At 41.3% G+C, this 15,951-nt stretch overlaps 1 protein-coding gene across 1 annotated transcript in view; it reads left to right on the top strand.

Moving 5' to 3' along the window:
• VPS13D (vacuolar protein sorting 13 homolog D) overlaps positions 1–15,951 on the top strand; it is a 3,321,573-nt gene that overhangs the window by 672,894 nt on the left and 2,632,728 nt on the right. The window contains exon 15 of the mRNA XM_044060428.1: positions 12,439–12,502. Within this exon, the coding sequence (XP_043916363.1) occupies positions 12,439–12,502 (64 nt within the window). The remainder of the gene's footprint in view (positions 1–12,438; positions 12,503–15,951) is intronic.

Here is a 15,951-nt window from a genome sequence, read left to right as displayed (position 1 = left end):
TCGTGCATTAAGGTCCACTTACAGTTGCAGAAAGAACATCTGTATTTATTCTTAATCCCAAAGTCTTGCCATAATCAATGTGATACAAATCTGGAATTGGTCCTAATTAGCACTCAGTAATTTAAAATAACACCTGAGCTTAGTGATAATCACATATGGTACAGGTCATATGCTATTGCCTTCTCCACTAACTTTTACTTCCACTTAGGTAGATGTGCTGAGACATTTGTGCCCATCCACTGCAAGCATGACGGTGAGATTAAAACGAAGCCTATATGATAGAACTTCCACACTCTTCAGCATGAGTATCTCCACTGGCTACATTCCCGAGGTGCAGAGAACAGCTGTTGTGGTACCCTTACATAAAGACTGTCCCTTTGCTAACTTTTGGAATTACAGGCCTGTTAGTCTCACTAGTGTTATTTGCAAGGTTATGGAATGTATTATTGCTGAACTAATGAACAGCATTATAGGCAACCTCATATATCTGGCTGTATAGTGTACATTAATTTGGATTTGTAAAATGCAGATCATGCCTACTCAGCCTTGTCAAGTCCCTCTTCTAAACAGTTACTGAGATAATAGATAAACAGCATACAATCCATGCTATGTACCTTGACCTTGCCAAAGACTTTGACACTGTTATGCGTACTGGCACTGAAGACAGACTCTCCTGATTCAACTTTAACTCATGCATTGTTTACTGAATAGCTAACTGGCTGGCTGGTAGAACGCATATTATTAAGGTGAAGAATATGTCTGCTAGACAGAATAATGTCACTAGCGCTATCCCACAGGGCTTTGTCTTGGTCCCCTCCTGTGTGGCATATACTTTACTGATATGAAAGCTAATGTTAAGGGACTATGTCTAACCAAGTGTGCTGATGATTACAAACTGAGGCAGTTATCTGATCTTTTTGTGATGGTCAGATTCTCTAGCAAAGGATGGACCAGACAATTGTGTGATTGACATTCATAGTTCATCCTCACTGCCATTAAATGCCACTGTTTCCTTTAGTAACTCTAGCATCATCACCAGTTACCATGTAGGTAACATTCCAATTAAATCTGACACATTCATTGGGGACTTGAGGACTTGTATTGATATCAGACTCTCCTTTGACCACAATGTCTCTTTTGTGGTTAGGAAATCTTTCTACTTTGCACAGTTTATGCTTTGTGGTATTTCCTAAAGAGCTTAAGGTTTAGTCCCACTTTATAGGCCTATCATTTAATATACTCCTCCTTTTGTATGCACCTTGCTGAGCTTTTCATATTTCAAGTTTTCCTCACCAAAGTGATTCTGAGTCTGAGCACTCTTAGCCACTTTGATAAACTAATAGCCATATCCCTCTAGTTAGTTTCATCTAGGCTCCTGAGGGGTGATCTCTGCTTAGCTTCCCATGCTGTAGACAGCCATATGTTCTTTAAACTCCTTCACCTAAATAAAACTACTGATAAAGGAAACACCTGCTCTAGACCCTTAAACCTGTATTCCTCACATTGGCATATAACAGCTGGCACAATAGGTACCTAACCTAACCGTCCTCCATTTCTAGAGTAGGCTGCCCTTGCATGTCAAGCCAAGTATTTCCCTAACAGGTTTCAAAACCTGTGTGGATGACTGGATGGGTGATCACAAGGTTTTCACCTAGGATACACAGGGAAAATCTCCTTAATAGGAGCCATCTTAATTGCCCACCAGTATGAATGAATGTCTGAATAATTTTTGTCCATAATCTCAGCAAGAATTTGTGAACCTGTAAATTCAAACTGACCTTTTATCGAGTATCATGATTCACCTCCAACCCCCTGTTCACTATGCAGCATTATCGGTAAAATTAAATAACTGGCTTGATCTTGAAAACAAGCTGAGAATTCATCCTTAACAGTTACCCCATCAGTACCTCACCATCTTTATCCCATCTACCTCTCTTTGTCCCCTTTTTCAGTGGGACAACCTCATCTATTCTGTCCAGTCCTGAGACAGATCCTTAACCAAACCTCTGCATGCTAGAAATCAACATGATGACTTCCACTTGTTGATTATTGTATCCATATCCCAGTGAAAGTTCCATCTCATTTAAGACTTCTGTCAGGAAACATCTCTTGCAAAGTTGGCTTTGCGGCTGTAGCCCCTCACTGCTTATTTACTCCTTCATATTTTTGATGAAAAAATATTTTCATGTCCTTCCTCATGCCAGATATTCCTAAGCTCCCTGCACACACCTCTGTATGACTGAGCTTGCCATAACTAATCTTGTATTAAATTTTCTTTCATTTTACATTTTGCTTGGTATTCTGTTGCATTAAAATACCTTTGCATGCTAATTTTTCTCCCCTTCTTGAACAGACTACTTATAACTTCCTTGTCTGGTATTTCTTGCCACTTCTGCATTGTTATTCTTACTTCAAATATTTTTGTTGTTTGTACTTAGTACTGTATCTGTATTGCCATTTTTGTTTTGTTACTCGTTCTATGATTTTTTTTGTGTTTTTACGTCATCTTTCAACCAAACTTAATCTTTTTAAATGGAATACTTGATGACGTTATTGTTGTTTTTACTTCGTATTATGACCAAACCTTTTTTTTTTTTGTATTGTTGTTGCACCTGTGCCTGATAATTATCAGTATGTTCCTTGATCACACACCATGCTGTCTAAAGGGGGTGTCATCCAGGCATCCATGAGGGTGCATTGTGTACTTGCAACTTCACCACAAAGAGAGCATTTTCATTTATGGCTTAACTGTATTCCTAGTGGTGAAATGTCATTGCAAGAACACTTGAGCCCCTTTGACCATGTGTGTGTGCTCCTCCAGCATGCACCAGTAAGGGCTACTGTCACAGCTTTGGCAACCATATCCCCGTCTTCCCTGCAGTGGTTCCCTGCATCATGATGGGCCTCGTTTTAACCAGCATAGTCTCTGTCATTGCTGCCCATGCTGCAAGTTAGACTCAGTTCACCTGAGTTGTAATCATGGCTTTTTATCCCTGTATGCCACAAGCACAGGCTTTAAAACAGAGTTCTTTTTAAATAGTCTTCCTGCTCAACAGACTGAATAAATAAGCAATTAAATAAACAAATAAAAATAATATTTGTTCAGGGCATCAAGTCTCAACAACAATAACAAAATTCTCTTCTTCTTAACTTCAAAGCAGTCTGCATAGCATTAGCAGTCTTTCAGGACATTTTCCAGCCCATTCGTATTTCTGTATAGATGGCACAACATCAGTGTGCTATAATAAACAGACAAGGGGAAACCAGCTTTAAGAATTTGGAATTGGGCTTTAAAAACTTTCAGGCGTCAACAGTGCATTCTTTAGGTTCACAGAATCATTTGGCAGAGTATTTGAGCAAGAAAATAACTTATGAATTTAGTATGGATTCACATTTTTTTCTGGAAATTGTACAGTTATGGGATCTTCTAGAAGTGGGCTTGTTTGCAATACATCTCAGTGTTCATTTCCAAAATGTTTGCTTGCTTGTTATTTACTAGACCTTGTAAAGGCTCAATGATTTTTCCTACCATGGACTCGGGCTTTACTGGATGACTTCCCCTCATTTCCACTGATTCAGAAAGTACTCGTTAAAGCAACGTAAGACAAGCACAGTATTTAATACCACCCTTTTTAGATAATTAGCCATGACTTTCTCTGTTAATGAATCAGGTCATTTTTTTGCCATTGCCTTTATATAAGTCCTAATGGACATGTCAGCAAGGCAGTGTAATACATACCCGTCTGTCGACCTGAAGTTATTTTATTTCCTAGTAGTGATTCATTTTCCAACAAAGTCCTTAACAACTTAAAGGATGCCAGAAGACCAAATATGACAAAATCTTAACTACAGAAACTGCAGAGATCTGTGTCTTGGACTGCAGAATAGTATCTATATTCTTTGAACTTTCTGGTCCTGAGAGCATGGCTATCAATCTTCTGTCTCCAGAATGTAGAACACTACCTCTCATAATGTGGCACACTTAACAGCTTACTAATAACTTCAACTAATAAGCTCACAGGATACTTGCAATGTGCTAATTTATATCAATAAAAAGTTGTTTGAGGAATTAATGATTCAGTATCATTTACTATGAGTATCCGTTAAAATAATTCTTAACACTAAATGTGTGACAGACTCTTTAATTATGGAAAAATGAAGAATAAGGACTTTTTAAGGCTCAAAATGAAAAACGTTCCTCATAATGAGGTACACGTGAAGTATGCCTGAGAGGCTTGGATTGCATAGACTGTTAATCCTGTCACACTTGATTTATTTATCTGTCACCTTTGATTCTTTTGCGGTTTTTGCTTGTATCCCAGCATATCCACATTTTGAGTCAAACCCATCAAGTCAGGGCCTTTGTAAAATGTAGTCCTGCATTTATTGCTTCAAGAAAGCACGTTTTTCCACCTTTGCATTTGAACTTTGTTCTGGAGAAGCTGATTTTTCTCCTTTGGAACCAGCAGACACAGGATACATCTCATGAGAAGTACTTTCTAGTGACTGTCAGCTGTGGGAGAAGAATTTCAGAATTAAAAGCTCTCTCATGTAAGCTACTGTATACAGTTTTTTTCAGAATAAAATCCAACTCTTCCTTCCTACCAAATGCTGTTTCCACAGTAACTGTGAATTAATCCATCTGTTTGCCATTCTTTTATCCAAACTGCCAAGTGAAGAAGATCATCTTTTGTATGTGATAGTTAGCTATCCATTTTCAGCACAGGTAATATTCGAGGAAAAAAATAAGTATGTTTGCTTGTCAGTAAACATATTATGTCTTAAGTGGTTGACAAGCTCAAATAAAGTAAAACTTTGTAGGATGTATATTATACTAGGGCAACAACAGCTTATTTTAAAATGGTTTTGCAAAGGATATTTTAGAAGTTGCTGTATGGAGTACTGTTCATAACTTTGCAAAGCACTTCATGTTGGGAAACAGTCTAGTGTTAAGGCAAATTTTAGCACAGCTCTGCTGTGGGAATTCTTTCAGTGTCCACCTTCCACATTTAACAATGGACTGTGTGGAAATCTACTCAGATGTTATGATTTACTGTTACAGTGACCCTCTTCACACAAAGTGGTGTATTAAGTTTTCAAGGAAAGGTCACCACATAAATGATGCTATCCTCCATACACCCCCTAAAGGTAATTGAGTATACTTTGCATATAACTGTTTATTCTTAAAGGATGCTTTCCTGAGCCATATAGGTAACAGGCACTGGATAAATTCAAATATTAGATTTACTATTACAGTGACCCCCCACCACCACCTCAAAGGTTTGTTATGCACCTTACACAATTGTATTGTTCGCAGTGTTCATTTTGCTTGATCTCTATGCATATCATTTTTTTAAGAAACAAATTTGTCAACTGTTGCTTATATTGAGTATGTCCTCTACCTTGAAGTTGATGGGTCATGTGGGATTTGGCAGTCCATACCTGGATCAACAACTCCATCCATAAAAGTTAGATTCTTTGGTACTGCAGAGGAGCCAACTAGTTTGGAGTTCTTTATTTTTTTTTTCATTTGATTTTTTATGGTATACCAGTACTGAAAAGATGAAAAGCTGGCATTGAACGATTTAACCTATTCTAAGATGGACTGTTAAAATAGGGTCTAGATCAGATCATCGAAACGGCAGAATTTCGAATGCCATAACATCGAACTGCAAAACCCGAATCCTAACAATATCGAAACCTCAAAACAGCAAATTCTTTCCCAGGGAAAAAATTTGCTGTTCCAAGAAACACACAAGCACACTAAAAATCAGCAATCTACACACATACATTTAAAAGTTACATCTAACCCTACACTATACTGCACATACACTATCTATGCACTTACCTTAACCCAGACCCTAACCCTAAGGTCCGTCACTATCGCACACTCACCCGCACCCTAACCGTAACTCACTTAACCCGCCCCTAACCCCAAATTCTGTCACAATCGCACACTTACCTGACCCGCATCCTAACCCGAATGTCCACACAATCACACACTTACCTTAACCCAACCCGTAACTTTCCACCGCATCGCTGAAAACAGCGAAGCCACAACGGCCAACCAAATTCTTTCCCTAGGAAACAATTTGTTTTTTTGCAGCTTCACTGTTTTCAGCATTTGCAATATTGGGTTCGATATTAGATCATTCGAAATTCTGCCGTTTCAATGATCTAATGTAGACCCGTTAAAATAGGAGGCATGAAGAGGAAGCCCCACACGCATCCAGGCACACATATTGGGATTAGGAATTCAGTCCCATTGAGAAAAAATATGGCCACGTTATCCCAGCTTTTATTTTAGTGTACTGAAAAATCCCACCATGCATTTACGTGAGCATTATCTGTTTTTTCAACTCTGAGTTACTTGTTTGCCTTTGTGAACCATTGCTAATAGTAGCAATTTTCCTGTTAGCTTAAGTCAGAGTAATTTCTTTTAGCTGACATACTTCTCTCTACCATTCCATTATTCTCTTGTAATTGCATAATTTGAGTAAAAAGACCACACTTTGTTCTGATTGTCTCATGGTAGCCAATAAGAGTATGCATCTAAGGGCCTCCTTTTCCTGACAGTGACAAAGAACATTTTGTTCCATGATGGTTTGTGTTTTTATCCTGCTTTGTCTCCCAGATGGTATTTCAGAGATGGCAGAGGCCATTAGTAGGCCTTATAATAGGTAAACCTATTCAACAAAGTAGAAATGGTTTGCAGTGTATTCAGAAAAGCATCCCTTTCCTCCACAGCTTGTGAACATGCAGGTGTAATTAACAAATCTTAAATAGCTGTAAGATATGACTCGTATCTTCAAGAGGGCACGTTTGTTCTCATTTTCTGATGCAGAACATTTGTATTACTTGGAATCTTAATTTTCATTGTTAACATGCTTGCCTGTCTGTTACTTAGCAGACTGAAATTTGTCTGATAAAAAACTTGTAACTGTTAGGAAGATGTCATTATTTCAAGTCCTCTTATGTACAAAACCACATTTGCTATTCCATTAAAGACTAGGTCTTCTTACAGTAAATGCTTGTTTATTGCCTAGAGTTGTTTGCCGCTGAACCAGTTCCATGTTTTCTTCCTTGGAGCTGAACGCATTGGAGGTTAAATGTGTTCCATAGCACTTTGTGTACATCACATCATCAGGTGAAGTCTCTCCAGGTTACTGTAGCTGCAGGGGTGGCCGACAAAGTCAACACCCAGCTCACTACCCTTAACTCAGTGGTAAACTCGTCCATGCGTCTCATACCCTATGCAGCTGATGGTTCGAGTAGAGCTGCTAGTTCGGGCATTGCTCTTCGAAGACAAGCCTGGATGTGTCTCTGTTCCTTTGCGGAACTCTTTAAGTCTTTCTTTATCAACACCCCATTCGATGGCTCATCACTGTTTGGGCCTAAAGTAAAGGAAACTTTAACCAGGTGTGAGCAGGAAGGCAAGACCTTATCTGCCGTTGGAGTCCGTTACCCTTACTCAGCCCTACCCCAAGGGCCCTAGGGGAGGGAAAAATGTGGTTCCGAAAAGCACAGCGAGCCTTTCAGGACACACATGGAGAAACCCCTTCTAGAGGCAGAGGAGGGGGTTATAAAGGAAGATGCTGCCCCCGCGGCAGAGAGGGTCCGCAGCAACAGGGTGACGGGGTCAGTTCTCCGGTCAACCCTACCAGCGCCCCTGAAAGGGGGCCTGACTGTTCGGCTCTGGAGGCAGTCGGGGGTCACTTGTCTTTGTACCCAGAAGCCTGGCTAAACATAACATCAGATACATGGGTACAAAACATCATTTCCAGAGGATTTTTCATACCATTCTCTTCCCCTCCCATTCCTGTAAACAGAATCCCAGATGTTCCACCCAATCTGAGGGAACAAGCAATCGTAGAGGTCCACAGATTGCTAGAAAAAAAAAATCATCCAACCAGTCCCAGCAGACCAACTTGGATTCGGAACTTTCTCAAGATTCTCTTTGGTACCAAAGAAAACAGGGGACTGGAGCCCTATCTTGGACCTCAGCAAACTCAACCAGTTCGTAAAGAAAGAGAAGTTCTGAATGGTCATGCTTCAGTCCATTCTTCCCTTCCTAGGGAAAGGCGATTGGATGTGCTCCATAGATCTCAAGGACGCATACTATCACATAAAAATGAACAGATGCTCCAGAGATCATCTGCATTTCCGGCTGGGAGCCAGTCATTACCACTTTCGAGCCCTGCCCTTTGGTCTCACTACAGCCCCCAGAGTGTTCATCAAATGCATGGCAGTGGTCACGGCTCACCTGAGACGTCTAGGATTCCAGGTGATTCCATACCTAGACGATTGGCTCCTCGCTGCTACCACCATGCATCAACTGACTCAGGCAACACAATGCACTCTGACACTCTGCCATCAATTAGGCATTACAATCAACTTCGAAAAGTCTGCCTTATCGCCATCGCAGCATACCGTTTTAATAGGAGCAGAGTTAGATACCTCAACTACCACTGTACGTCTTCCTATCGAAAGAGTCTCACTTCTTCGCCAACACGTCAGCTCACTGGTGTCAAAGAACAAAGCTACAGCAGCAGAGGTCTTGAAGGTACTAGGTTTAATGGTGGCAGCAATCCTGGCTATACCACTCGTAAGGATGCATATGCAAATTCTTCAATGGCTCCTGTTTACTCAATGGTCGTATCAGAAACTACCGATGCACCACATGATTCTCATCACAGATTCTTGCAAGAGAGACCTTCGGTGGTGGTTGACGTTGTCTCTTCATGTCACAATCGGAAGACCCTTTGTCCCCCCTCCCCAGTAGTCACTGTGACATGGACGCTTCCCTGATGGGGTGGTGGGGGGGGGCATTTTCAGGGAAAGACTGCCCAAGGCACATGTACAGATCATGAATCACATCTGCACATTAATGTTCAAGAATTGAGAGTGGTACTTCTGGCGTTGCAGTACTTTCAGGACTCTTTCCCTCTAGGAACTATTGCAATTCAGACGGACAACTTGTCAGTAGTCTGGTACTTGAACAAGCAAGGCGGAACAAAGTCTTACCCCCTTTGTCGAGACGCCTTCAGGGTCTGGCAATGGGCTGTGTCATCCCAGCGTTTTCTGTTAGCAACACACATCCCGGGGAAATCCAGCATGATAGCGGACAAGCTAAGCAGGGCGATATTGCTCCCTCACGAGTTGGCTCTCAAACAACAGGTTGCGGAGCTGATTTTCCGCAAATGGGGCCAACCTTCCTGCAACCTCTTTGCCAGCCACATCAATTCAAAAGCAGAAGCTACTTTGCCCTAATACCACCTCCCGGTCATCCCCCGAGAGATGCACTTTTACACGATTGGCCCCCGGGTCTCCTTTATGCACTTCCACCCTTCCCATTGATACCCAGATTTTTACAGAAATCAGAATTGCTGGGAAGGACTGTTATTCCCATAGCCCCGTACTGGCCTCGACAGATTTGGTTCCCGTTTCTCCGCCGTCATCTGTTGGAAGATCCATGGATCCTGGACCCAGTTCCGGACCTTCTGACGCACCTGTCAGGGGACCTCCATCCTTCACTGCAGTCCCTGAAACTGACTGCTTGGCTAATCCACTTCCCCTAATTGCCAGGCTTCATTCAATTTCAGAAGATCCAAAACAAATTCTCTTGTCTTCTCACAAGCCATCTACCAGTAAAATATATGGCAATAAATGGAAAAGGTTCCCAATTTGGGCCAACATGCAGAAAATTGACCCTTTCCAAGCTCTGCTATCATCTATTTTAGAATTCTTGACTAAGATTTTTAAGGAAGGAGCAGCAGCTGCTACAGTTCAAGTCCATTTAGCTGCCATCTCAAATTTTCACCTTGGGTTTGGTGGCTCAAATGTTATGGGCCGTAAATTATCTAAGACTTTTCTTAAAGGCGTTTTTCACATGAGACCTCCTATCAAAATTCCCTATTCTCCCTGGAATTTAAACTTTATGCTGTCTCAAATTATTCTTCCCCCTTTTGAACCAGCATCATCTTCTGATCTCAAATATTTATCCTGGAAAACTATTTTTCTTGTGGCCATTACTTCTGCCCGCAGAGTGTCAAAACTTCAAGCATTATCTATCAGACCACCTTACATGATTTTCCATGCAGATATAGAGTATCTCTCAGAACAAACCCCACATTTTGTTCTTAATCAAATATCAATCAGGTCATTGAGCTGCCAGTCTTTTTTTCCCAACCACTCTAGCAAATTGGAATACATGCTGCACAAACTTGATGTACACAGACAGCTCAGATTTTTTCTTGACAAAACTAAGGATATTAGAAAATCATATCAACTTTTTGTATCCTTCTCAGAAGCCAGAAAAGGCAATCCAGTGGCTAAAACATCCTTATCTAAATGGTTATCCGATTGTATATCCTTGTGTGCGGGCATGCCATTAACATACAAACCTAAGGCTCATTCTACCAGAGCCGTCTGTACGTCTTCTGCTTTTCAAGCTAAATTGCCCCTTGACAATATTTGCGCTGCAGCCACTTGGTCTAAGCCTCATAACTTTATCACGCATTACAAAGTAGATAAGGCTTCAGGGGACAGGTCTTCCTTTGGTTCCACGGTACTGAAGAACATACTTCCATGAGCCACCCAAGATTGAGGTTGCTAGGAACGCTACCCATTAGTGAGAATAAACGGCGAGATTTAACAACTTCACATATAGAAGTTATGTACTTACCATAACGTTCCATGTGAGTTGTTTATCTCACCTTTATTCTCACGTCTCTCCCTCCGTCCCCCTCCTGGCTGGCTGTTGACTTAGAGGCTAGTACCATTCTGGTTATTCAATATTTCTTCTTCCCCTTCGGGAAGTGTTCTTGGCTGAAATAAATAAAAGGGTATGTATGTGTGCGTGTGTGTGTGTGTATATATATATATATATATATATATATATATATATATATATATATATATATATATATGGGTCTACTTCTAATGACGAACGCAGATTCAGCCGACAGTGAAATCACCGACACAAAGCGACCGACAACGCAGTTGACCGACACCGAATCCCGACAGACGGAAGACCGACAAGGGAATGTGTAAGCGACCTGGTAAGTATGCGATAGTGAGGGATTTAGGAGTAGGGAGCGGACAGGTAAGTGTGCAATACTCAGGGATGTAGGGTTAGGTGTGTGATAGGTGAGTGTGCGGTAGTGTCGGAGCTTGGGGTTCGGTGTGTAAGTGAGTTAGGGTTAGGGTGCAGGTAGGGAGAGTGCGGTAGTGTCGGAGCTTGGGGTTCGGGTGTGTAAGTGAGTTAGGTTAGGGTGCAGGTAGGAGAGTGTGCGGTAGTGTCGGACCTTAGGGTTAGGGTTTGGGTTAGGGCTAGTGGATATGTGTTGTAGTGTACTGTGTTGTTTACGTGTAGTGTGTCGGTGTTATGGTGTTCGGTGTTTCGCGTTGTCGGGTTTGTGTGTTGTCAGTTTTCTGGCGTCGGTGATTTCACTGTCGGCGAATCGGCGTTTCGGTCATTAGAAGTAGACCCATATATATATATATATATATATATATATATATATATATATATATATATATATGGGTTCATGTCAGTCCATCGACGGTTCAAAACAACGAAAGTCAGTACTGCGAAACGAAAGCATCGACCGTTGAAAACATCGACAAAACAGTCACGTTGAGTAAAGTCACAAAAACAAGTGCTAACATGGGTCCTGCAAGGGGGAAGTAAAGGATATGATATGATACTGTACCCATAATAAACTCCGCAATATCATATCCTTTACTTCCCCCTTGCAGGACCGATGTTAGCACTTGTTTTTGTGACTTTACTCTACTTTACTTAACGTGACTGTATTGTCAATGTTTTCAACGGTCGATGCTTTCGTTTCGCAGTACTGACTTTCGTTGTTTTGAACCGTCGATGGATTGACATGAACCCATATATATATATATATATATATATATATATATATATATATATATATATATATATATATACTGTTACTCGCAGCAAACAAGATCTGAGGTAATTCCAGCAGTGCATTGTGGGATAAGGGACTTGGTCTCTAGCTACTGGCAAACCTTGAGCTTTGCTATAGGCTGTGTCGGAGCCGAGGATCGGCTCCGAACCCATCAGTGAGAATAAAGGCGAGATAAACAACTCACATGGAACATTATGGTAAGTACATAACTTCTTTTTTGTCAAGAGGAGGCTTCCAGGAAAGAGAATCCTGCTCAAGGTTAAACCAGTAAGGTAAGTAGTCAGGTGTGTTATTTTCCAGAGTTTTAGACTTGTTTGGGATAGAATCAGTGGCTGTCAGAGGGCAGATGTTAAAAATAGCAGATGCAGGTACCCGGAGCTGTGGTGATGACTGTAATACGTACTGAGATGTTGAATAACGGGTACAGATCACGGGTGGTTGTAGTTTATGATCATGCACGTTGTTTTCTCAGAAATTCTTCTTTGCTCAACAGAAAGAAGCTGTGGGTCTGTCTCATCCATTTGGATTTCAAACCACTTCTTCAGAGGTGTCAGCTGGTGAGAAATTCTTATTTTGTTACTGTTTTTATAAAAGAAGAGATTTCTGTCATCTATTGCATGTTTGCTGTAGTCAGAGATTACTGATGTCTTTTTTTAATCTGATTTCAGATATATATTTGTGGAACTAGATTTTTATTATACAAGCTAGAGTTCATCTGTCTAGTGTTGCGTTTCATCACCTACATAAAGATGAGCAGTCCTATTTCTTCTATGAACAGTTGCTTAAATATAAAGCTGCACTTGCATTCTGACCATCACGTCTCAGTAGTAAACCAAGGAGTGCAGCTGTCCAGCCTGTTGCTATAGCTCCAACTTCATTCCACCCTATCACCTTTAGAAGGATCTTCCATGAAAGATCTAAGCACTATTGTATAAAGAACAACATTTAAATGCAAAAGACCAATGTGCATAAAGCATTAAAATATAATCATGATTAACAGAAGATCAGAACTGTACTTGGTATATACCCGGAAATGTAAATCTGTTTATTTCAGACCGAATTAACAGCAACGAGCAATGAAGTAGACACTGACAGTCAATCTGTTACAAGTGCAGAAGCATTTAATTTAATCATGTTACTTATAGGATGCATTTAAAACTAAAAAAACAAAAGGAAACTTGTACTGCACAGTGCGAGTGAAACATAAATTCCTGTCAGTGTGTTTATTGGCTCATTGATGTTTGGTAACAATCTTTGTGATTTTCTACTATTTTAATTGCTTGTTAAGCAGATTAGTGTGTCTAACAGTGGACACTATTCACTCTTGACCTGAACTACAAGGAGAAGGCTAAACTTGTATCTATATATGTAGATATAGTATATATTTGTGTATCTGTGTACATTTAACATGTAACTTATGTTAATCTGACCATATATCTCATTTCTCTCTACTTTCACTGGCTTATGTGAGTAATCACAAAACCATCACTTTTGAAATCCCACCCCTTCAATTATTTAAATTTATTGGCCATCCTACAGTATTTCATAGTACCAAAATACAAAAGTAACCACCCCTTTCAGTCCATCTTGCTGTTTTAAAAATAGTAACTCTCCACTAAACCTTAACTTTTTAAACAGGTAAAACTCAAGTTACCTACTTTCATATCTAACTTCTCTAGTGCACACTGCAGAGTGCATTCTTTTCAATCTTACCTTTAAGCATCCCTGTTACTAGCACTTTCTCTAATACCTAAAAGATCATCTCTACTTGACTCCAAGTAGACTTTTCTCTATCTGTTAAACCTAGCACTTGCTCCTACAGTACTTATTACCTTGATATGGCACTCTTATAGATAGCACCCCAAAAGGCAAACCCCATTTCTCGGTCACCCACGTCCCCGAATCTCTTTTAAAGTTTTTGTCTAGTCCTTCTAGCATGTCGAGGGATCAGTTGCTAGTGTCCTCTCCTGCTCAGCTGGTGAACCTGGGAATATTGAGGCAATGTTACAATTGCCTCATGTACACAGACAACCCTCTCCTCCTCCCACAAAACACAAATACATGCGATAGATGCAACTATACGGCCAAACTGGAGGCTGAGCTCTCTCAACATAGGACTGGCAAGACCAGTCAGGAGGAGAAGGTTACCACACACACTATAGACCCAGTCTCACATAGTACCATCACAACCTCAAATCATACACATAAACACACAAAGACATACTCGGCTCTGATCAAAAATCTACCAAAACAGCAGAGGCCACCAAAGCAGACACCCAAACAACCACCACCTCAGAACACAACACCTGCAACACATAGACCTCACAGTCAGAGTGTCAAACAGTCACAGCCCTTAAGGCCAAACACAATGCCAGACACACTAGTCATTGGTGACTCCATAGTCAGACACACTGACGTCCCGCTCACCAGACTGAGTAAGGAGAAGGTCACAGTAAGCTGCCTGTTGGGCGCTAGAATCCGCCACATAACGCAAGCACTCAGGTCTCTCAACAGCAGGTACAAATACGACTCAGTCATTGTCCACGCTGGTGTAAACGACCTGAGACGTACCTCCTTGGACTACATGAAAAGAGACATTGAGGAGCACTCTGATTATGTAGCCCAGGCAGGTATGACCCTGACCTTGAGCAGTATCCTACCTTCACCAAGAATGATGCCACAATACAGAGATAAGATGATCAGCTTTAACAATTGGCTTAAACTCTGGTGTCATTCAAAGGGGATCCAATGTCTGTCTGCCTGGGATGACATGCTGGACAAGCCACGCTGCTTCGCAAGGGACGGCTTGCATCTGTCACCCCTGGGATTCCAGATATTGGCAAAGGCTCTTGCCACCCCCATAGTGCCTTTTTTAGGCAAGGCTCAAATTCTAAACCTACCACCCTAGAACACAAAAGGAAAAAACTAAGGGTAATGCTGCTCAATGCCAGAAGTCTAAATCTCAAAATGCACGCACTCGAGGCCCTTCTCAGTATGGAGAACATCGATGTCTGTGCAGTGACAGAAACCTGGTTCAAGGCTCCTGAGAGCACCCCAGCACTATCAGGTTTTACCGCTTATCATGCGTTCCGGCCCCAAAATCCAGACAATACCAAGAAAGGAGGGGGGGTATCCATATTCATCAAGGACACCCACACCTCAAGACTGGTGGCAACGCACGATGCATCGGAGACCATCCAGGTGCAATTAACCATAGGCAAGACTGCTCTGCAAATTGTAGCATGTTACAGGCCACCCTCACAAACTCAGGAACCTCACATGGCCTTCCTGAAAACACTAGAGGGGATAAATGTATCACCAAACACCATCATACTAGGTGACTTCAATTACCCTAATATAGACTGGGAACACTACTCAAGCCCAAACACCCTAGCCCAAAAGTTCCTGGAATTCATAAACTCAAATGCCATGGAACAACTAGTCACCATCCCCACAAGAGGAGAAAACATACTTGATCTCCTCATCACGAACATGGGAGCACAATGCTCAACACCGGAAGTATACCCCTCACTGGTGAGATCAGATCACAAACTAATCTTGCTGGAGGTCTTCATCCCACCCCCACCTGAAATAAAAAAGACCACAGTAAAGAACTTCTCGAAAGCCGACTTCACACTTCTAAAGACTAGTGTGGTCTCCTTTAAGGCCCCCGAGCCGGCGGAAAACAGTACTCAAGCCGCTGAATCACTTACAAATGCCTTCTACCAGCACCTGCAGGACTGCATGGATAAGGCAATCCCAAGCAAAACAAAGACTCTTTGTACCAAAGGCAAGCGTCCAGTCTGGTGGACCCCAGCCATAAACAAACTCTACAACAAAAGGAGGAAGCTACTACAAGATAGAGCAAAATCCTTAAAAGGTAAGACACCCTTGATCACTATAAGTAAAAACTAAGAGCTCTCATAAAATCATCCAAAGCAAATTTTGAGAGAAAAATAGCTAAAGACTCAAAAGACAATCATAAGGCCTTCTTTAGCTATGTTAG

The sequence above is a fragment of the Protopterus annectens genome, chromosome 2.part0, assembly GCF_019279795.1.
Source record: "Protopterus annectens isolate FY-2018-M chromosome 2.part0, PAN1.0, whole genome shotgun sequence".
Classification (NCBI taxonomy): domain Eukaryota; kingdom Metazoa; phylum Chordata; order Ceratodontiformes; family Protopteridae; genus Protopterus; species Protopterus annectens.
The sequence above is the reverse complement of the archived record's forward strand: the minus strand, read 5'-3'. Positions and strand labels throughout refer to the sequence as shown.